The 25,430-nt window shown below is 42.2% G+C and overlaps 1 protein-coding gene across 4 annotated transcripts in view; it reads right to left on the reverse strand.

Annotated features, from left to right (window-relative positions):
- SAMD4A (sterile alpha motif domain containing 4A) overlaps positions 1-25,430 on the reverse strand; it is a 243,956-nt gene that overhangs the window by 43,026 nt on the left and 175,500 nt on the right. For 3 of the 4 annotated variants that reach the window (XM_056134246.1, XM_056134247.1, XM_056134248.1), the window contains exon 4: positions 6,454-6,717. The exons of the other annotated variant lie outside the window; for it this stretch is intronic. In XM_056134246.1, coding sequence (XP_055990221.1) covers positions 6,454-6,717 — 264 coding nt within the window. The remainder of the gene's footprint in view (positions 1-6,453; positions 6,718-25,430) is intronic. 4 annotated transcript variants of the gene reach the window in all.

Here is a 25,430-nt window from a genome sequence, read left to right on the forward strand (position 1 = left end):
GTGCAACTCCCAGAGAGAGTCAAATCAATCTGCAATAACTCTCCTTTCCCAAAAGATGATGCCATCCATCACCACCGAGGGAGACAAAGGGATAGCTGACCAACGAAGTCTTCAATGTTGAAGCAGACAAAAAACATTCCTTTCAAAACCCCAAGCCTAGAGAGAAAGGTATGAAGCCTTCCCGCATTCTTGGCTAAAGCAGGTTGAGCAGCCCAATTCCATGCCGACCTCCAAGTTAACGATCTCCTATTGTGTCATTGCAGATATTTGTCTAGTCTGTAATCACGTTGAGATTCAGATCCAGGCCCTCTCTTCCTCCAAGAACTTCCCTTGGCTTTTCTAGTACTTCCCTCTACTTTGAATAAAGGCTCTTTGGGCATGTTGACAGAGAATTCCTTCTGCAGGAACCATCTCTTCCATCTCTGTCACCCCAGAAGCTAGTGAAAAATCTTTGGTTTCTGGTCCAGGCACAGTGGTGAAGCTGCCCACTGATGGGGAAATGTTCACAGTGACTTTTAGGGGAGTTCCATGCTTGTGGGGAGCAGGCATAGATCCCAGGAAGCACAGAGTGGGCTTAGTGTGGTATTCAATGTCCACCTAGAAGGGCGAGATGCCAACAGAGGAACTTAAGATTCTCTTCATAGTTTCCATTAGCTGTGATGCTTATCAGCAGGGTTCTACACATGGCTGGCTTTGTGTTATCACAAAATGGCTGGGGTCCCCCTCAAAGTGCCCTCCACAGGACTGTCTATCCTTAAAGCAAATCAGCTGAAGGTTACAGGAACTTGGATATATCTCCCTGACTTCAGAACTGTGGGGAAAGCCTGGAGTTTGAGCTTTTCAGACATTCAAGACTTTCAGCTTTCTGAGAATCAACCCAAGTTAAGTCTATTAGGGCTTCTTCAGGCAGGTTCTATTGTTGGTTGTTCAGGAATAAAGATAGTGAAGCAAATTTACCATATACTTGGTCTTTCAGTTGAATGAATGTAAGACAACATCTAGAAGGTCAATACAGAAAGTATATCATGACAGACATGCCAGAGAATGTGCCAGTGACCCAGGTAGTCTTCCTATCTCACCCCAGAAGGTTTGCAGGTCCTGTGTCCACAGCTTTGCTGACAAAGGTGTCTGATGGGTTCCTTTTTGGTAAGAAATATCTCACTCCTCCATAGTTTTAATCTCAGTAACACAGACAGAGGTTCAAAGGTCTGCACTGTAAAAACAGTTCAAAATCCCAAACCAGCCACTTCAGCACAGGTGATAATGTTCTGCTTGCTACGACGCAGGAAGAACATTTACACAAGTTTCATCTAAGAAAGTCTCCTTGAAAAGCCAATGGAGTCTATTTTCATCAACTTTAAAGTGTTACATTTATATCAAGGTTAGGATGGAGCCAACAATCACTTTTTTCACCTTTATCATGTCACAATAAAACGGTGCCCATTACCTCTGCCCTTTTTGCTACTAGCAATGCCATACGTTTAAAGTCTAACCCAGTTAGTGTTAGTCCCTAATGATGAGGCTGAAGTTCATGTTGAAAGAAATAAGACTCCCAGTCTGCATCATCCCTGCAAATAACTGCCCTCAGAAAGTCATGGAGCTTCACATCTTTGGGGACCCAACTCTACAGTTTTCACTCCCAAGGCATCTGTAATGGAGATCCTGAAGAGTGCTACTCAGGGAGGCAGTAGGCTTGAATAGTGTGTAGCTAAGAAGAACCATGGCTGTTAGGAAGCAGGGCCAGGGAAACTCCTGACACATTGCCATCCCAGCTGGCATACTGCCACTGAAATGTTCTAAAGGTTCTTGACCTCACCAAATCCCACGCTGACCCCCTAATCTGTCTCTTCTCTTCTCTACCCTTTGCTAGAGATGATTCCACAAGCTATGCAGCTGTTTCAGGAAGAAATTTGGGCATCATCCTAAATTTCTCCAACTCCATCACTGGGTACATTCACTTAGGCACAGTCAACGTAGAGGTCTTGCAAGGTTACCCATGAAAACCTTGTGCAAGCACTCTGGGTCTCTAGTGATTACTGTCATACACCTTGTTCTCACTGTTTTGTCTTTCACATTTCCTGAAATATTCTCTACTGCATGATTAACCTTGGGATTTGGTATCCGCTGACCCCCCCCCCTTCCTTTGATATCACCCCTACCTGCTGCTAAGGTTCTATTTTGAATATACAAAATGAAGCATGTCAGTCTGCTGCTCGAGTTATTCATTAGCATCAATGTATAGAAAAAAGCCCCAATACTTTGCCCATTCTAGTATCTGACTTTACTCTCCAGATGCCCTTCATAGGCAAATCACATTGTATACCTATGCCTCAGCTGTCTCACTGCCTCACCTGCAAGCTGCTTTCTCCACCTAGAATATCCTTCTGTCATTGTAGATATTTGTCTAGTTTATAATCATATTGAGACTCAGAACCAGGACCTCTTTTCCTCCAAGAACTTGATTTTTCTAGAATTTCCCTCTAATCAAAGCTCTTGGCATGCTGACAGAGAATCTCCTCAACAGGAACCATCTCTCCTATCTCTGTCTCCCCAGTGGCTAGGTCAAAAAATCTCTCTATTCAGTAGAGGCTCAAAAATGTCAAGTGATTTGAAGAGGACAAAGGCGACCCCTTTTAACATCTTTCTTCCCTAGTCTCTGCTCTAGAGAATATGGCAACATCACTATCCATCAGCCCTGTCATGCTAGGTAATGGGTTTCTACATCAGTTTGGAGGCCATGATTCTTTTGGTACTTTGGCTAGTCTTTAATTTCTCTTCCTTCTAGGAAATCATAAGAAAGTATTTTTCCCCTTAGGGTTTTGAAGGAGAGAAGAGATAGGCACATTCTTTTCACATAATGCCCAGGGAAGAATACCATCACTGAAGACTGACTCAGAACCAAGACTCTTTCTCCTGAGATCAGTGAAATTTTTGAAGAGCACGAAATAAACGAAGTTAGCAACCAATACGTTTAGTCCAAACACATTCAACCTGTCACCTTCATGGGGTGAGCTACAGGGAAACTCTCATCTTCCTGTCAGTTCTTCTCTTCTCTTGCATTGATTCCCAAATATTCAGCTCATTCCACTTTCTCTTTAGTTCAGTGTTTACCAAAGTGAGCAATTCTGCTCCTGGTGGGAGATGTGCAGCAATAATGGGACATCAGGGGAGAGAAGGTCAGTAGTATCTGTGTGATACAAACGTGGGGGATGCATTGTGCACTTCAATAAGGTAGATTTCTAGGAGGGGAGGCTGCTGAGTGATTTCTTTCTGAAAAGAAGGTCACTGACTAAACTAGTTTGGCAACCTCTGCTTTAGCCTCAGATATCAGCCTGAGATCTGAACTTTGGAGCTACTTACACTTTAGGACAGATATTTGCTATAAAAAGGATTCACGAAGCCAAGCAGCAGCTGAAGCTAGCCCTGTGAGAGCAGAAGCTATTCTAGTTGGGAGTGGATGGAAGTGGCCGTCCCAGCGGGGGTTGGGGTGTGGGGTGGACACCGATGAAGACAGAAGGTGCGATCCTTGTACATCAATCCCTGAAAGAGCAGGAATGCAGGGCCCTGGGTTCCAGGTCACACTCCTGACCCAAGCGATCTGTTCCTGCAGGACAATTCAGAGCCACGCCTGGCTGGTCTGTGTTGATGAAAAGGAAGGAATGGATGAACATCATGTTTCAGTAAGAGATGAACAGCTGCTGGCAGGAAAGATGAATTCACACTAAATTAGGTTCAATTACGATGCCTTTATAGTCTTTCCCCAAGGTGTGGGGTGAGGGCTGCTGGGTAGCTCCTGGAGATTTGGAAGTCCTCCAAGTTCTACTACAGATTCCTTCTTGTCCTCAGAAATTGGGCGTCTGAAAATTAGAAAAATAACCACCAGATGATGGCATCTGAGGTGGAACAAACAAGCAGTTTCCAAGCATTGACAGGGCAGCAGGCCTGGTCCCAAGAAGGAGACGTGGCCCTGAGAGGAAGGGCTGGCTCCCTCTAAAAGCCCTTCATTGACTTCAGATTTAATTTTCAGAAAGTACGAATTAATCTGGAAATTTTAATGGGCATCTGTTCCTGGATTTGTGAATCAAATGACACACCCTTGGAAGAGGCTCTGAAGGCGGCTAGGAGGGCCCCCTCCCAAGCTGGGCTGGTCCCTTGCTTCAGGTCCCAGGCAGGGCTGAGGAGGGCATGCAGGTTGAACAATGACTGCCCGCCGGTCTGCTTTCTGGGGTGATCCTTTGTCCTGCTTGACCTCTCAGCCCAACTACAAATATACTTCTCCCACAAACAGAAGACTCCCTTATCATCTGTTATGTCTTTCCCTCCCCCAATAATCTTTTCTTTTGCCCATTAATACACTAAGGATTTTATTCTTTGAATCCCAATCCAATTCTTGGGGGGAGGGAAGGACAGTTCAAATAATCAGCTGAAGGTAGATTAAAGAAAGAGGGTCTTGTGTTGTCCAATCACCAAAGAATCCTTTTTCTGATCACACCCACATTGGATCTCTAAGGAAAAATCTTCAATACAAAATCAAAATACAAAATCTTGATTCTGTCTTTTGCTGTCTAAAGACAACCTCTAATTAAAAAAAACAGATTTAAAATTTCTTTAATTTCTCCCTCATTCTTTTCAAGAGTCTGCTCTTCATGCTTTCCCCTTCATCATGTGAGCACACAATAAGCACATCTCCACATGCCTTGGGAGAGGGTCTGTGCGGGCAAAGTCTTAAAAAAAAAAAGCATGGGTTTGGGGGAGGAAAAAAAGCAGGGGAAGAAAGTAAAGAAAACAAATCTCCCCAAACCAGGCAATGTAGCAGAATTCTTCTCTGGGAGAGGTCTGTATCCTAGTGAACAGTCTTTCCCAAGATCCCCCCTGTTCCTGACACAAAGATCAGGACTCCTTCCCAAGGTTACCACACATATGCTTTCCTGGTCACAAGCCACCTGCTGGACTCAGCCCCTTCACCTGGGAAGAAGCTAAACTGGAGCTGATTCTTACCACCTCTCTTGCTTCTTCAGGTACCTGAATATGATATGCGGTGCCAGACGTCCAGCCAGGCTTTCCTAAAGCATAGCTAATGTTCCCCATCACCTGGGGGCATAGCTGTGTGAGCTCAGAACCTTGAGGGCACACGCTCAGAAGTGGGTTTGCAATCCCTGATATCATGCTATATTCCCCTTGCTGAAGACGAAGAGGACCCCTCCTCCCCGCCCTCTCATGATCAAAAACATGTCTTTAAAGACACGTTTCTCCAGAGGAAATTCAGAGACTCGAGGCAGTAGCCCAGGTCACTCAGCACAGACCCTTCAAGAGCCGGAGTGTGTGTGTGTGTGTGTGTGTGTGTGTGTGTGTGTGTGTGTGTGTGTTTATGGGGGAGGAGATGCAGGACTGAGCAGCATAGAGGGAGAGTCAGGGAGCACCAGGAAAGTGGCTGCGTGCCAGCTTCACTCCCCCCACAAGGTGAGAGCTCCATGTGCAGCCTGGGGCACCTTTACAGGGGGGCATCTGGGCATCTTACTGTGCCAGGCTTCTGTGTTAGACCGAAAACTCATTACAGAGCCTTTCTGCTTCTTCTCTGCACTTCTCTGGCTAAGAGGGGCGCCCTCGAGCCTCCCCTTGGCGTCCTAGCCCTGAGGGTGCCTGGTTGTTTGCTCCTCCATCTAAAATGTTATTAGTGTATCTCTGATGAGCATCTTTCCCAAAAGACTTCCCAGATCTGGACCGACTAAGTCTGAAAATACAGGGCCCAGGCACGTGCTGGGTTTGAGCCTCTCGTGGGTGGCTGGGAACTCTCTCTCCTGAGGAGTCTCTTGAGGAGAGGGGAGATTTACAGGGCAATGTAAGAACACTCATTTGTGCAGCACAAAAGCCCTTCATCACCTGCATGCAAATCTCTTTCCAGGCTTAAAACACTGTCAGAGAGTCTTGGAGGATTTTCCTGTCTCCTAAATGGAGGCAGAGACAAGGCCTTAAAGGTTTCCTTGGCTATCAAAGAAAAGGGAGAGAGAAAGGAAGCACCACAGTGATTCTGTAGTAGGAGAGATTGCAAAGAAAGATCCTGCTGTTTGTTTTGCTGGATTCCTGCAGGTTCCCTGGCCACGGAGCAGTGCTAGATGTGGTGTTGGGGCACTGCCCCCGGTCTCCAAACACTGGGTAGTGGAGGCTCTGACATGAAACAGGAGCTCCTGTCCCTGGGAAATGCGGGCTCACCTCACTGCAAGTGAAAAAAAAATGGGAGAAAAGAGGAGAGGGGAGGTGTATCTACCTCTCTGGCTCCTGATTCCTGGGTTTGGACACGATGCCTTTGGGCTGTGGTCAGCTGTGTGAGGGGTGGGGGTACACACAGGCCTCGGTGGGGAATCACTCCTCTCTGACTATCTCTCTTTCCACCCCTTGAGACTTGACCTGAAGAGAAGGGCTGTGTGCCCAGTGGGTTCTTGTTCCGTCACTCACCTTTCATACCACTACCTTCTTCTTGGAATGTGTTACGAGCAGTGGTCTGATCTTCTAAGTGTTCACTCCCACCACTTCCCGAAGAGGCTACACTGCTTTGTGGAGACAGGGGGGCATGATCGGATGGGAGGCACTGAGGTCCTCTAGCTCGTAAGTCCTCATGAGACATCCATCCATGTCCTAGAGGCTGGTTTGGCACATTCATGGGTGGGGTAAGGGACACAGATCGTTTCAAAGGGCTGTGGTGTGCCTGGCCTGAGAGAACTGGAAAGAAAAATAAAATGAAATAGGTTATTCCCCCCCCTTTCGCCTGGGCCAATACCTCTTCATCCCCAATATCTCTTCACCCTGAGGGATGCTGCTAAGTGTCTTACAACTCCATCAAGGTACATGGTTAATTAAATACAGGCCTGGCAGGGTACAGACATTGGGGACAAATCAGAAAGATGTTTTCCGTACCACTTGCTGGCTGGGTAACTCCAAGGGGACTAAACCTCTCAACCCACACACCCAGCCTTAGCCTTTGACCTGCTTTGGGTTCTAACTCCGGGAATCAGGATCTGCAGCAGCAGATGACAAATTTGGGGAGGCTGACAGCCTGGTGAGGTGGCCATGTGCCAGGAGAGGAAAAACATGGGCTGGACAACTTGATTTTGTAAATACATCAAAACTTTACTTCTGTCCTTAGGGAGGGTGTCTAAGTAGAGCAGAGATCCAGGCTTTGTGGCCAGTGCTGGGCTGAATGAGAGGAGGGGCATGAGTTTTCCCAATCAAGTAGCCAAGGAAATATCACCATGTAAAAAGGGTGCAGCCTTGGGTAGTAGGCCCCATGGGAACACGGACCTCAGGGATCCACGTGAATGGGCTGAGTCTTTCCCATGGTCTCCCAGGTTCAGGCCCAACTTTATACTGAAAGCACTTCTAAGTAACAAGGCCTGCATTCAGGGGGCCACTGGGGTGCACCCAGTGAGCTGCGAATGGTTTTTACCAAGATGTCTGGCCCTGTTGCATCTTGGGCAACATCTGCAGAGCCCCCAACAAAAATGGCTTTTCCAGAAAATTAGGAAAAAGCAACCAAACTCACATAACTGGCCAACTGAAATTGAGGTCATGCAAGGGAGGGCCCAAACCAAAATCTGCGCTGAGGGAGTCGGCGGTTCCTCTCGGTTGGTTTTCTGGGCGTGTGAAGAGACGGCTTCACAAAAGGAGTCTATTCATAACCTTCCCCCGGCACTGGCTCCTGCCAGGCCCACTTTATTTTGACTGCTGCACGGCTAACAGAAAATGGAGCTGCATGTATTTTTAAATGTTTTTTAGGGAAGTCATCAAATTCCATCTCCAGCATCTCCCCTCCAAAAGGGTGTCTGCCCACCCATGGCTGCGTGAACACTTCACGGGTGAGACTGTGTATGTGCATGTGTGGTGGGCTGAGCCAAACCTGCCAGTGCTCAGGGCTTACTCCTGGCTCTGTGCTTCCTATTGGTTCTCTTCCCACCTGTGATGGGACTCAGGGGCCAATATGCAGTGCCAGGAGCATGCAAGGAAAGTGCCTTCTGCCATGTATTATCTCTCTTTTTGTGTTTTTAACTAAGGAGACCTCAACATCCTCAAGTAAGAAGCTCTGCTTTTGTTAAAAGTGAATAAGGACTTGAGTCACAGATGATCTTTCCTAGCCCCCATTTTAAAGCAGAAAAACTAGACGTCAAAATCTGGTGCTTTTCACCAAGTGTGTCTGAGGGTGAGCAGGCGTCAGGGTGTTTGTGGAAATCAACAGGTACTCACCAGCCCTGAGTGAGAGCAAGGGGTCTCAGAGATCGGCCCCTAAATCTTCTATTTGTCTGGAAATAGAAATTCTCACGTGTCTGCAAGGGCAGTGCCATGTGTGAAGGGACACAATCAGAGAGGCTAGGAAGGTCTTTATGACCAAATACAAAAAATGAGGGGAGAAGTGGTAGCTGCCACATTTAGTGCTGGTAACCTGGAAAATGTCTAAATTGGGTAGACTTGATCAAAAGCCAGGAATTGTTATCTAACAATTATGTTTTTAATTGACCTTAAGCAGCTTGTACTGTCCATGAAACAACTATTTTAAGAGGCTCCTTGGAAGCTACCTGGTTGGATCAGGATTAGCACAAGAGAGAAAACAACAAAAAGGCAGAAAATTAAAAAAAAAAAAAAGGAAACCACAGCAAAAAGTGAAGAGAAGCCAATAGGAAGAAAAGCCAGACATCCAGAAAATCCATTTCATGCCTGTCTAAGTATTTATATAAAATTGAGCCGACTTTTTCAGGGCTGCCCTGAGTGCTGGAATGTTCCAGCTGAGGCGACTTTGCTTTCAGATACCTCTGCAACCATTTCAGAACATCTCGTGGGGGCTCTGGAGATTGCCTACCACATGGGTGCTAGGTAGAAAATGGAGCTCCTTTCCACAGCCAGAATTAGAGCCAGCCCAAAATCACAGAAAGAGGTCCTATTGGAGATACTGGGCTCAGAGCTGGTGGAAACCTTAGCATCCAGCCTGGATACAGGTGACAGATAACTGAACATGTGTGGTCATGGTGGCATTCTGCTAGGAGAGTCTCCCATCTTTGTATATGGAGAACAATACCACAGAGATAGCAGCTAAATTTCAAATGTTCGTGGAGTCAATTTGCTTCTTTCCACCTACACTACCGAGAATCTGATGAGGAGGCTAAGGCTGTCAGCAGTCATGGAATACACCAGCTAATAAATGGACCTAATCATTGCCTAACTAAACAGAACTTAGAAGGATTTTCTAATGGAAACCTACACTTACTTCCTCACATACATGTGAGCTTAACTAAAGTTACAGGAGACTGTGACCTTGGCCTCTGCTGCTATTAAAAAATCCATTATATCTGGGGTGCCAGGGCCTTTTCCCAATGACTTTCTACTAAAAGCCCTGCCCTGTCTCTAGCAGAGAAACTTCCAACAGCAGGCACCAAATTCAGAAATGTCTCCTTAAGAGTCAATCTGCCATGGCAACCATGTCAATGCCTCATGCTAAGCTTCTGATGTGCAGAGGGGATTGTGGATCTAGAGCCAGGATGACACCACACATAAATCAAAGCAGGGTCATGTTAGGCAAATGCTCCTATTCTCCCAAGGAAGCCATACAGTCTTGTCTTCCTGTGGGAAGAGACTGAAGTGACAGGTGATGTGTCTGTCAACAGTGCTGCACTGTGGAGTAAGACTGAGCTGATTTGGGCCTTCCTTCATGTGCTAAAGAACTTTATTGGCACAGAGAGGCAGAGGAAATGCGAAATGTCACAAGAAAACAGTTCACGCATTTAATAGTTAAATGAATGAGGTGGCCAGTGGCAAGGAACGGAAGTTGACCCATTGCTCCATTCATTTTTTTTTAAACCAAGACAACTTCTCTGAAGTGATGATAAAGAGATAAATGGATGGACTGACCAAAAAAAAAAAAAAAAAAAAAGCAAACAAAGCTCCTTTTTCTATGAGTAGGGAAGGGAGACCAGTGAAAAATAAACTTCGAAGCAAGTCTTGAGCAGTGCGTCCACTGCCCCAGAATGGCTTTAGCCAGAGGGAGACATTTGGAATGTTGTTTGCTGACTGCTGTGCAAAAAACAACAGCAAAAGGCTTCATTTAAGACTTAGTGGTTCCAAAGTCATATGCAAATGCTACAGGATTAACTCCACCTTGGAAAACATCTCAATATAGGATTGAATTGGGCAAGTTCCAGCAGAACTGAGGACCTACACTTACAGCGCATCTGTGACTTTAATAGCAGAACAGGGCAGAGTGAATTTGTTATATTGAAAATCATACTAATAATTACCTAGGGAAGCAAAATTATGTCTCTCTTGCCCCCAAAAGACTGAAGCTACAGGTTAATATTGTATATAGTAGAGATTCCTTATTGCTTAAATCTTTAGAAATCTCCACAAGAAATTTCAAGAATGTGCACACACATATGTACATATTTATGCACATATATCGGTAGCACTCTGTGGCTTATAAATGCAAGTGAAACAAAAATAATATGGAGGAGGCTTAGCTGAAATGTGGAAAAGCAGCTAAAAATAATCTTGCTACAGCAGTCAAACTGTGTGATGCAAGCACAGAGGGTCTTAGAATCTGGCAATAAACGCTGTCATACTATTCAGGGCCAGCCAATTTCTCTGACCTCATCTAATCTGATGTTTTCTTTTCATCCACAGCATCTCTAATGAGACTCCTTTTCAATGCCTATTTCTAGGAGAAAATAGGTACCCAGTTCTGGGTTCTTTCAAGTATTTCTTGAAAGTATGAATCAGATTTCTTCCCTGTTTCTTATGAGCAAACTTGACTTTGACTCAATTTTTAATGACTGAAATGAGATTCAGAAAGAGACTTTTCAGGAAGTTGACTTCTTTTTGAATAAGGGCACCTGCTAGTTTCATACTTGTAATGTTATCTTATTTCATCGAACCAAATAACTTGTATTCTCTCTCTTCCTAAGGCTGGGCTGTGCACCCTCCCCAGGCCTTTGTGAATTCAGCTGCAGTTTGAATCTTTTTCTTTGTAGGCTAGTTTCCCCATTTCTAATTCAAGAAGTTGTCCTCACAGAAAAACGAATGCTTCATTCATTTTTAAAAATTCTAGATATTTGTATACTAGAAGTCAATTCAACCCTAAATACAATTATGCTTTATAAAAATGACACATTCTAATCTAGGGATAAAAAAAGTAGAATGAGAACAAATATTTGCATATTATTTTTAAATACTAAGTTAGACTTTCTTTTTTAAATTAAGAGAGGCACTGGCCAACTTCTTACTCTGGAAATAAATGTTGTATCTGTCAATATAATATGACAAAACACAGGGAATATTTTAGTTTTCTTTTGCTCATGGCATACTTTAATAATATTTTCTAGACTTACTCTTCAAGAAATTCAGAAGGATCAGGACAGCCTTTGCTGAACACAAAATTTAAAGGTTCATAATATGTAATTCTTAAATCTTGCTTCAGGAAATGGCTTGAAACATGTCAAATTTTGAAAAAAGAAGAGCTCAACCCCTTCCCCAGCTACAAAAAGGCTATATTTCCAATTTATTTCAAGTCAGAACAATTTCTGACCATCCCCTTAGGTTTGGGTCTATTTTTATCAGGAACGGTTCAGGTCCCATCCCAAGAACTTCTTCAGAGAGACTAATGAGAGCATCTAAGGAATTGCTATTACTTCCATATTCAAGGAGTAGTGTTCTGCTACCACCGCATAAGTAATTCCAGGCTTTTTTTTTTTAAAGGACAACATTTGTGAAAGGTTTGGTGGTAAAATGACATTAGACCTCGGATTCCTCTTCTTTAGTTGGTTTTGTGATGTCACCAACAGTTATCTGAAGCCCTGTGATGGGAATCTTTGAGGAAGAAAAGATTAATAGTGCTGCAAGAATACATTTTAAAAATAACAAGAAACAACCACCAACAAAAACCAAACCAAAACAGAGTGTTTGATCAGTGACATCATGCAAAACAAAAACAAAAACACTCAAAAGACAAAGTTACACCAGTCACATTTATGGCCAAGTACAGATTTGTGTAAAGGGGTAGGGGGAGTATTAATAACTAAGGTTAAAATTAACATGCTCGGCCACCATCACTTCAGGGAATAGATTAAAAGCAAATCTGAAAGGTTATATGCCTCAACTCCGCATGCTTGCTCTCTGCTTTGTGTCCAAAGGTTTGGAAAACCAGCACTCACTACATCTGGACACCAGAAGCTGATTCTCCCAAATAGCTTCAGACTCCACCTCATTCTGGGGAAAGAAAGAACATGCTACAAAGCAAAGATGTGGTTGGTAGACAGGCTGAGGCATTCCTGACAAGCCAAGGGAGGGAGCCACAGACTCTCTGTAAAGAGAAAATACCACTTGCCTGTGCAGCAGAAATGGAGACTCAGGAAAAGAACTGCACAAGGATATCCCAACAAGACTGACAAACACGCATGGCTAAGTCTCCTTCCCCTGCTCTGTTTTCTTCCCACAGTACTGAAATGAATGCTGGAGTGAGGGTGGGGAGGGCAGCAGGATAGCACGGTACAGTCTTGGTTTCCAATCAGCTTTCATTCCTTCACAGAGAGCTCTGCATTTGAGCAGAGGAAGGATATACTTTTCTGCCTTTATGTTATCACTTAAACATTCGAGCTTTTAAGAAATAAATTAGAATGTTGCTGGCAGACTTTTATTGCTGCATTCATCTTTGATACGTTACATTTACTGTCTTTTGTTCCTAGAATTGCCAAACTGGGTATCATCCAGGAGACAATCTGTTTCAGATAACTGCTTTTGGACTTTACATGGTCATTATTTATGAAATTAAGTTAGACAAGAAGCCAATATATACATTTCATAGAAATCAGTAGAATCTTACATGTTGGACTTCAAACCCAGCAGTCTGAAAGGAAACTACCTCCAATTCCCCCAGTCCATGCTATGAAAACCAATGACATAAGCTATAGATGTAATTTGTTTCCACGAAAGCAAATGCTTAAACCAATCCAAAGGACTGGGGGAATCAATTCAGACCTTTCTAACATCTCTATTGGGTTAACTTCTTTCCTGAATACATTTCTTGTCATATCTACAGTTACACTTTATGTATGTCGCCCCTAGATTTATTCATGAATTTCTACCCACGCAAAGTGAAGACATGTCCAAAAATGAGTTTAGAGAGAGTTGCAGAATTTGAATTAAGACAGCAAGTAAGCAACAACTCAATCAAGAGAATAGTGGGGCCTGAGAAATAGTAGGGCATTTGCCTTGAACACAGTCAACCCTGGTTTGATCCCTGGTATCCCACCATCAGGTGTAGCTCCAAAACCAAAAACCAAACCAAACCAAAACCCCCCAAAAACTAGCAAAGTCAAAAAAAGAATGACCAAGAGTGAATTTAGGTAGTTATGCCTTTTTAGTTTCTAATGAGCTATCCTCTCCATGAATGTGCTCATTCCCATTCACTGTTGTTTTAGGAAGATAGGGATGAAAGTCAGAAATAGATGTATTTGATGACAAAACTTCCTATCCCTTTCTCAAAAGCTAAGTTTCAAGTGACAATTGCAGTCACATTAGCTTGCAAGTTTATAGAGAGACTCGGGTTTATAAACTCAACAATGTCTGTCCAATGCTTGTAACTTACTCCTGAGCTGCTGAATGTGGGGACTGGCCAGGTCACTGAAATTTTAACTGCTAAAGAGTCAAGATTCAGAACTGAGCAACCAAACCTCTCCAACCCTCCTGTCTCTTAGCACACCAGTCCAAAGACCAGAGCTTGAGTGAAGAAATAATCAGGGTATCTTTCTGACTCCTTGAGAGCACTTGTAACACTGTTTTGCAGAGGTGAGAAGCAGCTCAGTCACTTGAAAGGAATTAGCAAAGGACAGAGTTAAAAACCACAGAGAGTTTAAACCCAGTCTACTAATTTCTTGAGCTTGAGCTGTACTACAAGCCAAGTCTTCACTGTGGATGGAGTTAATGTAAAGACTCCCACATTAAGAGGGCAAGGGGGCTCTTTCATGCAATGGCGCTGATTAGGTCAGGGCCAAACACCATTAGTAGATACCTAAATACCATCATCATCAGTTTCAACTCAGCACCAGCCAGGCATGATTGATGCCAGGATTTCTCTGAGCATGAAACAACTTGGCGTGATCAAACAACGATGTTTCCTCGCATCCCACCCCTCACCCCTTTCTAGCAAAGAAAGAGGGGTTATAAATAATTAGGAATGCAATAGAGTCCTGGCTAATTCTTATCCTAGCTCCTTGAGAAAAGAATGAGGGCCTGGAGATTCACAGTTAACAGGGCAATTTACTGATTAGGGAACTGGTTCTTGTTTTCAATAAAGCATTCAATCTAAATGTCAAATGTAACAATACACACAAATGACCATTCAAAAAATCACAATTTGGGCTTACAGTGCTAATTAGATGATTTTTTTTTGTTAATTAAGAGAAATTGGATGGTTGAGGCTCTCCTGGCTCCTTAATTATGTTTGATTGAATCACCATGTGATTCACAACAAGCTACGAGGCTTCACACATTCCAATTCCTGCTCTGGCTTCACCTTTAGCCTCATCGTGAATTCTAAACTGTCACAACCTGACCCTGTGGGTGTTGGAACACGGTGAGATTGGTACTGTGTGTGTAAAATTGATTTACTGTGGTTTGTAATTACACATAACGATTTGAATTTTTGACTTGGCACTGCATTTTTCATTTAAACCGTACCACTCTTCTCTATTTGAGAAACAGCGTTTACGTAATTGCTCTCAACTCATCTACTTGGGTATTATAAATCAGTCTTGCAATAAAAGACTTCCAGACATACTGCAAGAACAAGGTTCCTGGCAGAATTCAGTCCCCAGGACCACTCTTACTTTAAGGACAGGAATTGAGCAGCATTCATTTCTCTTGGGATATAGAATGGGGAGGGCTGTGAGGAAACTCTGGATGCTGGCAGGGCGTCAAAGTGTTGGACTGAGTCCAGCCAGTCAGCTGGGATCCACTGCTGCGCTCCCTTTACAACTCTTTTACTCCTTGGTCCCCCTCCACCTACACGCTGATATAGAGTGCACATTTTCTATTCTATGTCTTATATACCAGTGGCCTTCCACAAATGCATCCAGGAATGGGTGCAGGTCTGAACCCATAGAAAGGTCTGCTGCATCGGTTACAACTCAGGTCCATGGATTAGTGTGCAGCTGAGGTGAGCGTCCACAGAGGATGAAAATTCATGTTATCTACTGTTGAAGCCTCATCCTTCACAGATACATCTGCAAATTAACCTGCTTTCCAAAATTTATTTATAACTCCCAAATCCCAGCCTGCAAGTATTTTTATGATCGGTCATGGATGAAAACAGAGTGACACACAATGTGGGTCCTTGACATGAATGTTCCCAGCTGAGGAGGAATGGATCCCCCTCTGCTTCCTGTATGGGCTCTGACTCCAAACACATCTCCTGCTTGACGGTTGCTTGGTGCTTCACTTGAAAGAACTTGGTGTTCTTTGTGGTGATTTTGCTGTTTAAAATACACACAAACATAGTGTTGATGTGCTAGTTAAGTGTCCTGAAGAACAGGAAGGTAGGGATGTGTTTCAATTGAGAAAAAAAAAAGAATGTGTGAGGTTTTTTGTTCAGGCACAAATTATAGTGCTGTTGACCCTGAGTTCAATGTTAATGCATCAACAATATCCATGAAATAAGAATGCATTTAAACAAACCACATAAAACAAAGTTATGTACTGATCATGAGAAGGTGAGCAGGGAGCCAAAGGAACCTAATCACATATCCCCTAGTGGCAGTGATTCAACATCTGCTAGCACAGGAGTCACAGTAACTTTGTGGAACAGAACTGTCAAAGCAATAAAAACCAACAATATACTTTTATCAATACAAACTCTTCATCCCAGCTACCCATCCACAGACACCTGTTGCCATCTGCCACCTTTATGTTTCAGGATAATTTTCAACCTGGATAGCACATTCAACCCCTTTAAAGCCTTAAAAACAAACAAACAAATAAACAAACAAATTCCTGGTACCCAGGTTCCATTTCATAATGTGTAATAAAATGCCTCAGAATGAAAAAAAAATAAAAAAAGAAATGCCTTAGAATGAGGCTAAAGAATTCATATTTTTGTTTTACTTTAGTTTTTTAGATGGACATGGGTGGTGTTAATGGTCAGAAGGAGAGAATCACTGTCTTAGGCTTTCGCATGTCAGTACTCTCCTCTAACTCCTTCCCACATCTTGCACACCAAAAATCTCTGCAGGTTGGCTGATCTTCCAGCCCCCACATGCCCAGAAAATTGAGCATCTTGCCTATAGTTCAAGTGATTATAAAAGACAACCAAGAAAAAGCATTGTTTTTTCTCACCAACGTCTTTGCATTTGTACAAAGAATTCTGCTTAGCCTCTTCTAACTCTGACTTTATCATTCTTGTCCTGACCTCCTGGAAAAATGACTGATATTTTAATATCAGAATTCCAATCCAACCCAAGTAGAAATTTCTAAAGACTCCTTGGGAAACTGTTTTGACTCATGGGTAGTAGTGTCTGCCTAGTGTTGAAGCCCTTTTCCCTCTTGCAAAGCAGGAAGAGAAGGGATCAGTGGTGAGTTTCGGGCCCTGTCTGAAGAGAAATCAGCTGCAAAAAGCTCCAAGATAATTTTCTCTTAATCTGGACATTCTGTTGGCAAGAGCATAACTAATTCACAAACATAAAAAAAGTGTTATAAACCCATGGACTGACAGATGACCAAATATCAGGAATACTTCTAGAAAAACTGGAATCTCAGTTCTCACCCCAGACCTAATGAATTAGAACCTGCATTTTCTAATCTTAGGAGATGTGTGTGCCCATTCATGGTTAATATATACTGGCTACAACACTAGCTCTGACTGGCTGTCTTTAATTTTCCTGATGTGGAGGGTAGGTGTCAACCACAATAAAAACAGACTGGGGCCAGAGTGATAGTCCAGAGGGTTGGGCGTTTGCCTTGCATGCAGCTGACCTGGGTTAGATCCCCGGCATCCCATATGGTACGCTGAGCACCTTATGGGAGTAATCTCTGCATATCACTGGGGTATGACCAAAAAATAAATAAGTAAATAAATAATAAAAACAGACCGTTGAAGTAAGGAGAATTGGGTTGGAAGTCATCTTACCTTTCTGTGCCCCAGTATTCTACATTAGAAGTTGTTACTAATTCCATCACAAGATTTTAAATCAAACCATGTAGTGTACATGAATGTATGTTGACAAACTGTAAAGTGCTATGAAAATATGAATCATTATCTTTTATTTGTTTGGGGGCCACACCTGGCAGTATTCAGGGCTTATTTCTAGTTGTGAGCTCAGAGGTCATTTTTGGGGGGTGGGGGGTCATACTCAGCAATGCACAGGGGTTATTCCTGGCTCTACACTCAGAAATTACTCCTGGTGGTGGTCAGGGGACCATATGGGATGCTGGGAATTTAACCCGGGTCAGCTGCGTGAAAGGCAAATGCCCTACCCGCTGTGCTATCGCTCCAACCCAATCAGGTCATTCTTGATAGGATTCAGGGGACCATATAGGTTGCTGGAGATCGAACCTCAGTCTGCCACATATAAGGCAAATGCTTTACCCACTGTACTATCTCTCTGATCCCTCTTAGACTTAAAAAAAAAAAACAATATAAGCCAACACTGCCAATGGCAAAATCAACTCAAAGTATTAGACAGCCTAAGGACATTCATAGAACACTATCAGCATATTAAATGTGGTATGAAAAAGCTCTCTGGTTACTTAATAGGACTTCACAGATTTACCACTATATGAATTTTCTCCAATTCTGTCACTCCAAAGAGAGCATGTCCCTTGCTCTTTCAAAATCCTTATCTACACTGACAAACTTTTTCTACCTCAATCCAAATCATTTTCCTTTGATTCAGACTCAACATAACTTCCTCCTCTGGGTGCAAATTTTTAGTATTCACATTTCTTTTCTAATTTATTGAGAATCAGGGCCCTGTGTGTAGCCATTTTTAACATTAAAAAATCATACTCCAAACTCACCAGACTTGTCCTGACGTTGGTAAACAACACTAGTATAACTCCATTAACTTTAGCAATTCAAACTAAAAGCCTACTATGTGGCCAGGTGACATGGGGTTCGTCATATGTAAAATGAGAGGTTTGGACTAGATAAATTTACTCATTCATTCATGCAGCACTGCTGAGTGCCCAGTATGAGTTATGCTTTAAAATCTTAGGAAGGGTGGGAAAGATACTGTCATCACATATAATCCCCCAGCACTGCCAGGGGTGATCCCTGAGCTCAAGAGTCAGGAGTAATCCCTAAGTACATCCAGGTGTGGCTCAAAATCCAAAAACTAAAATGAAATAGGTAACAGCTGAGGGAATGAAGGGGAAAATGCCATTCAGTCTTGTAGGTGATTTCTTGGCTCCCCTGAACCAATCCTCTATGATCCCATCAGCTTCTCTGATGCTATTTATGCACAGTCTTTCTCACTTGAATAAGTTTTCCCTCACATTACTTATCTGTGCTTTTAAAAAATCTGCTTGGTAACACCAACACAAAAAACAGCCAGGGTATTGGGTTAGAGGAGCGGCTAGATGCTCACCAGGGATTAGATACTGAAGAAGGGAAAGCAGAAAATTAACATCATTCCTCCCCATTCTTTGCTCATACCCCAGTGCTCTCATTTCGCCTTGATATTTTAACTCTAGAATAGAGAGTCACTAAATATTTCTACTAAACTGGACTCTTCTGGGCTGGGGTATTGTAGTGTCACTTCCCTGAATGCAACCCCCCAAGATATTTTTAGCTTTGAGTAACACCAGCTACCATTAGTCAATGCAGTCAAAGTGTACTGGACTCGACCACATATATACACACATTGTTCTATTTAATCCAGTTTAATATATTACAAGGCATGTTCTATCATTAGTCTTCTCCACCCACTCTTCGTCTTCAAGACATTTTACATATGTAGGAAACCGAGGTTCAGGAAGTGTAAGGCATTTTTCAAATATCAGACAGATTCAAAACCTAAGCTTTCCTTATTTACTCTTAAGCCTAACAACCACACTGTTTTTTTATGCCATAAATAACACCAGTTTTAGACTCTAAGGCATGACACAGAACACTCAATATCCAAAACACAAAGCAAATCCAGATTTCTAAGGGGCTTAGATGTTTATCAGAAAAAAATTATTATAACAAAAGTAAGTGCCTCTTGTACTTGCACCCTCAATCCCCCTTACTGTCGGATTACATGCAGCTTGCACTACCCATCCACAAATCCAACACCCAGCCCCCACCGAGCCAGCCATTCCATCTATTCATCCATCCATCCATCCATCCATCCATCCATCCATCCAGTATTTGCTGAACATCAGCCTCTACAGGGTGTATGTCAGCACTAGGGAATAGATGATGAAGAGCCATTATTACAATGATGTATGGACGCATCTCTTGAAAAGAAAAGATTAGCTGTTAACTATCCTGTAAAAAGAGTTCAAGCTAACCTCCTACTCATTCACTCATTCAACACTTAATACACATCCCTATGCAAAGGACACTGTATTAGTTACTGGGGCTACACATGCCAAGGAGAGCATAACAAAAGACAAGTCTGCATAGATGTAAATAGTATCTTCTATCATTTACCAAGCCATCACCTTCTATCACTTGGAAGCACGCAACAGCTAGAAGCCGAAAGGTAGTGTTAATATTCTAAGTAACACTTTGTGTGAAGGCGAAGAACTGCTGAAGGAAGTAAAAATTGTAGTGATTTCAATTTCAATTAATTTGCCACAGTATCTCAAGGACTAATGAGAGTTTCTGGAGAGGTGGTAATGCACCAAGACCAAGATGCCTCTCTCACCCCTGCCCATCCACACTAGAGTAAAAGTATGAAGGGAGAGATATTAAAGTCTGAAACAACTCCTTTCTCTTGCTTCTATGGAAAATGGGCATGTTGTTCCCATGACTGCAACTAGTTTATTCTCTGCAATCATTTAAAGTCTATGGTTCTGTGTCACATGATGATCCCTTAGAACTGAATTAGAAGTCACCTGCTGAAGTGCATGGGAAGCACCTCTTTTCCAGTTGGTTGTTCCCCCAAAAGACTCACAATGCTTATGGCTTGATCTTGTGTGGGTGTTCCGAGGGCAGAATCAGGCAACAATCTGCATAAAAAAGTTAAACCAGGATCTTTTCCTTTTAAGTGAGATTTCACAGCAGCAGATACAAGAGAAAATAGCCTAGTCTTTTTTGTTTCTAACAGGAGATGTGGGTTTTGAGAATGGCTCCCCTTTGCCCATAAAAAACTGGTATACCAGGTACCCAGTGGATGAATTTCAAGCACTTCATCACTTATTTTTTATTTTTGAGGGGTGGGGTGGGGACACATTCCTGGTTCTATGTTCAGGGGTAACTTCTGGCAGTGTTCAGGGGATTGTATGCAGTGCTGGGGAACGAACTGGACAGGCAATTCATTTCTGAGTCCAGTCCTTGGGAAACTGGGAGAGCAATGCCACTGTTTTGTTGCAAAGTAAATGTTACTGTTGTTTAGATGCCAATGTCCAGTTGGGTTGTGGTGAAATTTTACTGATGGTGCTACATTTCTGGGGACCTTCCTCTAAGAATATTATTTTCAAAAGACTAGAAGGAGTCATTAGAACTGCAATTTTTCCCCCGAAAAACAACAAAGATAATGTATTTACTAAAATTATTTTAGAATTTGAGAACTTTAAAGCAGCATGGGACTTAAAACATTATTTAGGAATCATCTACTCCACTACCCCCATACCCTGTCACTTTATTAATGAAGGAACCAGGGGCCCAGCAAGATTCCAAGCTGACTCAACCAAGTTCGTACAGAAGTGAAGAGGAGCACACCTACATTTTTGTTCTTTATCACTGATATAGCAAGGCTCATTAGTTTTAGATCACAGATCTATTTTTCTCCCTCTCTATGTCAATGAGGTTGATTTATCTGTGATCTAAAACCAGATAATCCCTCATAATCTCTCAGTTAACACCAAAGTAATACACTGCAGGACTCATGTTGAGACTTACAGATTTGTACAACAGTATCAACAGTATATATCAAACACGGCAGGAACCAGGACCTCCAAAAAGGATCAGATGCCGGATCAGAGGCCACTAATGTCAGAACCAGAGCTGCTATATCTTCACTCTGAACTCAGCCTGGTTGGGCACTCAGTGTTTGTCCTTATTTTCACTGTCCACCACTGTTCATAGGGGCAGTTTGTCTAACTCTCCTTCAAACTTGTCAGAAAGATTGCCACCACTGATGAGAAATCAAATATTGTTTCATATAGATTGGAAAAAGAAGAATCTTCTTCAGCCGAAGTCTTGATTCGTGGAAGGCTTGTTTCTTCATTTCAGCTAAACTTCTGGTTTGTATTTACATAATTCTGTGGTTTTGATTTTTGATTTGGGAGCCACACCTGGTGATAATGGGGGCAGGGTGGGGGTGGGGTCACAATGGTGGTGCTGGGGGACATGGGGGGGGGGGACTAGGTGCTGCTAGAGATCAATGCAAAAACCTGTGTTCCAACCCTTGAGTCATCTTTCTGGCTGCTGTGGTTTTTATTATGATAATACATTTATGCAGAGGTTTACAATGGGGTGTATATGTAAAGTTAGAAGCCACATTTATCTACCTAATTATCTGATGACTCAACCATTTGTCATTTGAAAAGACTGGGCATTTTAACAGGGATGTCACTATTATAAAGCATAGTCTTAAAGATGGCTATTTATTACTTACTGACAATTAGTGGAATTGCAGAATCTGTCATTTTGGAGCATGGAACAACTTCAGGGTTCATTTAATCAATCTTTCTGTTCTCATCTAATTTCCAAATACAATAATGGAAACTGAAGAAAGGTAAATGACAGACTAAAGGCCAGACTGTAAATGAACAGCACTGAGGGAAACCTCAGGGATGTATGTTTGGCAATGATAAATTTTGGATGGGTGGGTGCTAGGCCATCCTGGTGGTACACCTATTTCTGGACTAAAGGATCCCTCCTAGTGGTGCTCAGGGGACCACGTGCAGTGCCAAAGACTGAACTGGGATTGAGTAAATGCTTAGCTCCCATATTATCCCTCCTACCCTGACAATGGATTGTAGACCTTAAGCAGAAACAAGCAAATATATTTCTAATAGCCCACAAACTTATTTTAAAGGGCAGAATTATTTCCATTTAATATTAATGGCTCCAAGTAGCATAAAGTATGATTTTTTCTACCTAAGTCTCAAAGACTATTTTAAAATAATAATGGATATAATTGTTATTAGGTTGTAGGCATTGTACAGAGAGATCTGTATTACCTGTCATTAATTCACACATTTATCCATTCACTTTCTCAGGAAACAAGTATTTAACATCTATGATATGCCAGGCAGTATTCTGAACAATGGGAATACTGCTGTGAATAAGACCAAATCTTCACCTCTTGAAATTTAGATTCAAAAGGAGATAAGTAAGTGAACAAGGAGAATCCTATTTTATGTAAATGTTACTTCTATTCCTCCTGGAAATTCATGAACTATAATACAAAAGCATAAATTCACACAAAAATTAGAGAGAAGATGAGAGCAGGGGACAGTGATTTATCAGCACCTCACTGAAGTGAACACAATTTTGGAAACTAAAAAATAGAAGGATATGAATAACTGACTCAGAAGACCACAACAAAGCGAAACATTTACCAGAATCAAGGGAAGTTGGAGAGTTTATACTAAAGAAAGTTCAGAATTCAGAAACCAGATACTTTTGAAGGGAGGAACCAAATATGAGGGTTTGGTAAGAAAATATAACTACGGTATAAGAAGAACTTAGATATAAAAAGACTCTTCAATTTTTTTCCTCTACTCAAAACAGCCAACTGTTAGTGCCTTCCTTTAATTGTCACTAGATATTTGTCAATCAAAAATTTAGCTCCTTAGAAGAAAAAAGGATTTCTCTACAGGAAGGTACATGTCCATAAGAAAAACTTTTCAGCTGGTGTTATGAGTGAGTCCCCAACAAACCTGGCCATATCCCTTACCTGGCATTTTTGTGATAAACTTTGTACATATATGATTCTATTCCTTCCTCTTAAATGCCAGAAATCTAGTTTGAGGTCCAAAACAATGGGGGTGGGAGGTTAAATAATACACTCCTCTAAGGGAATATTGACAAAATAAAAAGTTTACTAAAATATCTAATATTTTCAGAGATAAATAGATAATTTACCCACAAAACAAGAATACAATACAATGTAAAATGAACATCCAAAGAAAAAGAACTCTTAGGATTTAAAAAAATTACCCAGAAAATCAAATGAATAAACAAAAAATTATACAACAACAACAACAAAAAATGGAAATAGAAGTAAATAAAATCAAGCAAGTTAAAGGATCAACTGAAGAATTATTTTGTAATTAGGAGTTGCTGGAAGAGATAAAAAGCAGAAAATAAATGAAAGAAAATGTTATTATTGTTATTAACAATGATCTGGGGCTACTCCCAGCTTTGTATTCAGGGGTAACTCCTGGCAGTGCTCAGGGGCCAGGAATTGAACCTTGGTCAGTCGCACGTAAGGCAAGTGCCTTAACCTCTGCACTATCTCCTGGGTCCTGAAAAGAAATTATTTTTAAAATCTGGGACATTTCCTAGAACTGAAGTAGCACGAGTTTTTAGACTGGGACAGCTACTATAAAGCATTTCCCTTAAAAAAAAAATTGTACACCGGACTTTCACAGTGACTGAAGTCTGGCACTTATCACCTTTTTGTAGGAGGAAAATGAGGTCAAAAGAAGTTAAGGCACTTCAAACACCAAACAGTTTTTGACTCTAAAATAATTAGTGGAAATGGGACTCAAACCCATACCTGCCTGCCTGACTCCAAAACATATGCTTAAATATTGCCTGAAAAATCTCTGGATGCTGACCCTGCTTTCCAGTGGATTGGTGACCCTGCCAGGCCTGTGACAATAGCACACTCATGAGTCAGCCAGAGTATAATTAAGGCAGGAAGGTCAAGGGTGGGGTCCTCTGACCCAATTCTCCTTGAAAAGAGGCCATCTCCTGATATCACTAGGGCACCTCGGAGAGGCCCAGGTGTGTTCCTCCACATGCCCCCAAAAGAACCAGGGTAGCCACAAACCTCCAGAACCCAATTGTTGCCACACTCATGGCCAGCCTTCAGAGGTTTGCCCTGAGCCCCGCAGTCATGGGAGTGAATCTGCTGAAAAACCCAGGTATGCAGGACTTGTGAGTAAAAACTCCATCCATCTCCCTGAACTTCTGCTTTCCTGGAAATCACACCATGAACTGCCTCTGGGCAACATTTAAGCGCATTAACGGCCAAGATCCAGACACACAAATGAATATTGGAAGAGAGCAGCTCGCTACAAAGATGTCTCCGGACCCCAAAATAACCATCACTGTCACTGTCACTTTCCTCCCATTTTTCATGGATTTGCTTGAGTGGGCCCAGTAAACGTCTCCATTGTGACACTTGTTACTGTGTTTGGCATATCGAATACGTCACAGTAACTCCAAATCTAGCACCCTATGAAAAAAAGTTTATCTCATACAATTATTCCACTGATACACCAAAAGTAGCACACCATATTAGATGGGGTGTAAGATTGAAGATAACCAATCTTGATTAGAAAAAAAGACTCAAACGCTAACAACATGTTAATGATCTCTAATACAGGGACTTAATGTATTAAAAGATGAGATAGAACAATTTTCACACACTTTCTTCTAAGGAAACATTTTTGAACATTTTTAGTCAATCATTTATAACAAGCAATACAAAATAAATTACTTAGCATCTGCCTTTTGGTCAGGCTTGGGAGGGGGGTGGTAAAACTCAAAATAATAGCGAGAAAGTGTGATGGTGGTGGATTTGTGTTGAAATATTGAATGTAATCAATTACTATGAACAACTTGAAAATAAAATTTGAAAAAAAATTTTAAATAATAAAAAAAAGAAAGAAAAGAGGCCATCTCCATTATTAGATCTGGGAGATGGATCCAAGTTAGAGTAGTCCTTCCTTTCTTTCCTTCCTTCCTTTCCTTCCTTCCTACCTTCCTTTCTTCCTTCCTTCCTTCCTTCCTTCCTTCCTTCCTTCCTTTCCCTTCTTTTCCCTTCCTTCCTCTTCCTTCCTTCCTTCCTTCCTTCCTTCCTTCCTTCCTTCCTTCCTTCCTTTTCCTTCCTTCCTTCCTTCCTTCCTCTTTCTCCTTCCTCCTTCCCCTCCCTCCCTCCCACCCTCCCTCCCTCCCTTCCTTCCTTCCTTCCTTCCTTCCTTCCTTCCTTCCTACCTTCCTTCCTTCCTTCCTTTCCCTTCCTTTCTCCCTCCCTTCCTCCCTTCCTTCCTTTCCCTTCCTTCCTTACTTTTCCTCC

This window comes from Sorex fumeus, unplaced genomic scaffold (genome assembly GCF_029834395.1).
Source record: "Sorex fumeus unplaced genomic scaffold, SorFum_2.1 ptg000098l, whole genome shotgun sequence".
Lineage (NCBI taxonomy): Eukaryota > Metazoa > Chordata > Mammalia > Eulipotyphla > Soricidae > Sorex > Sorex fumeus.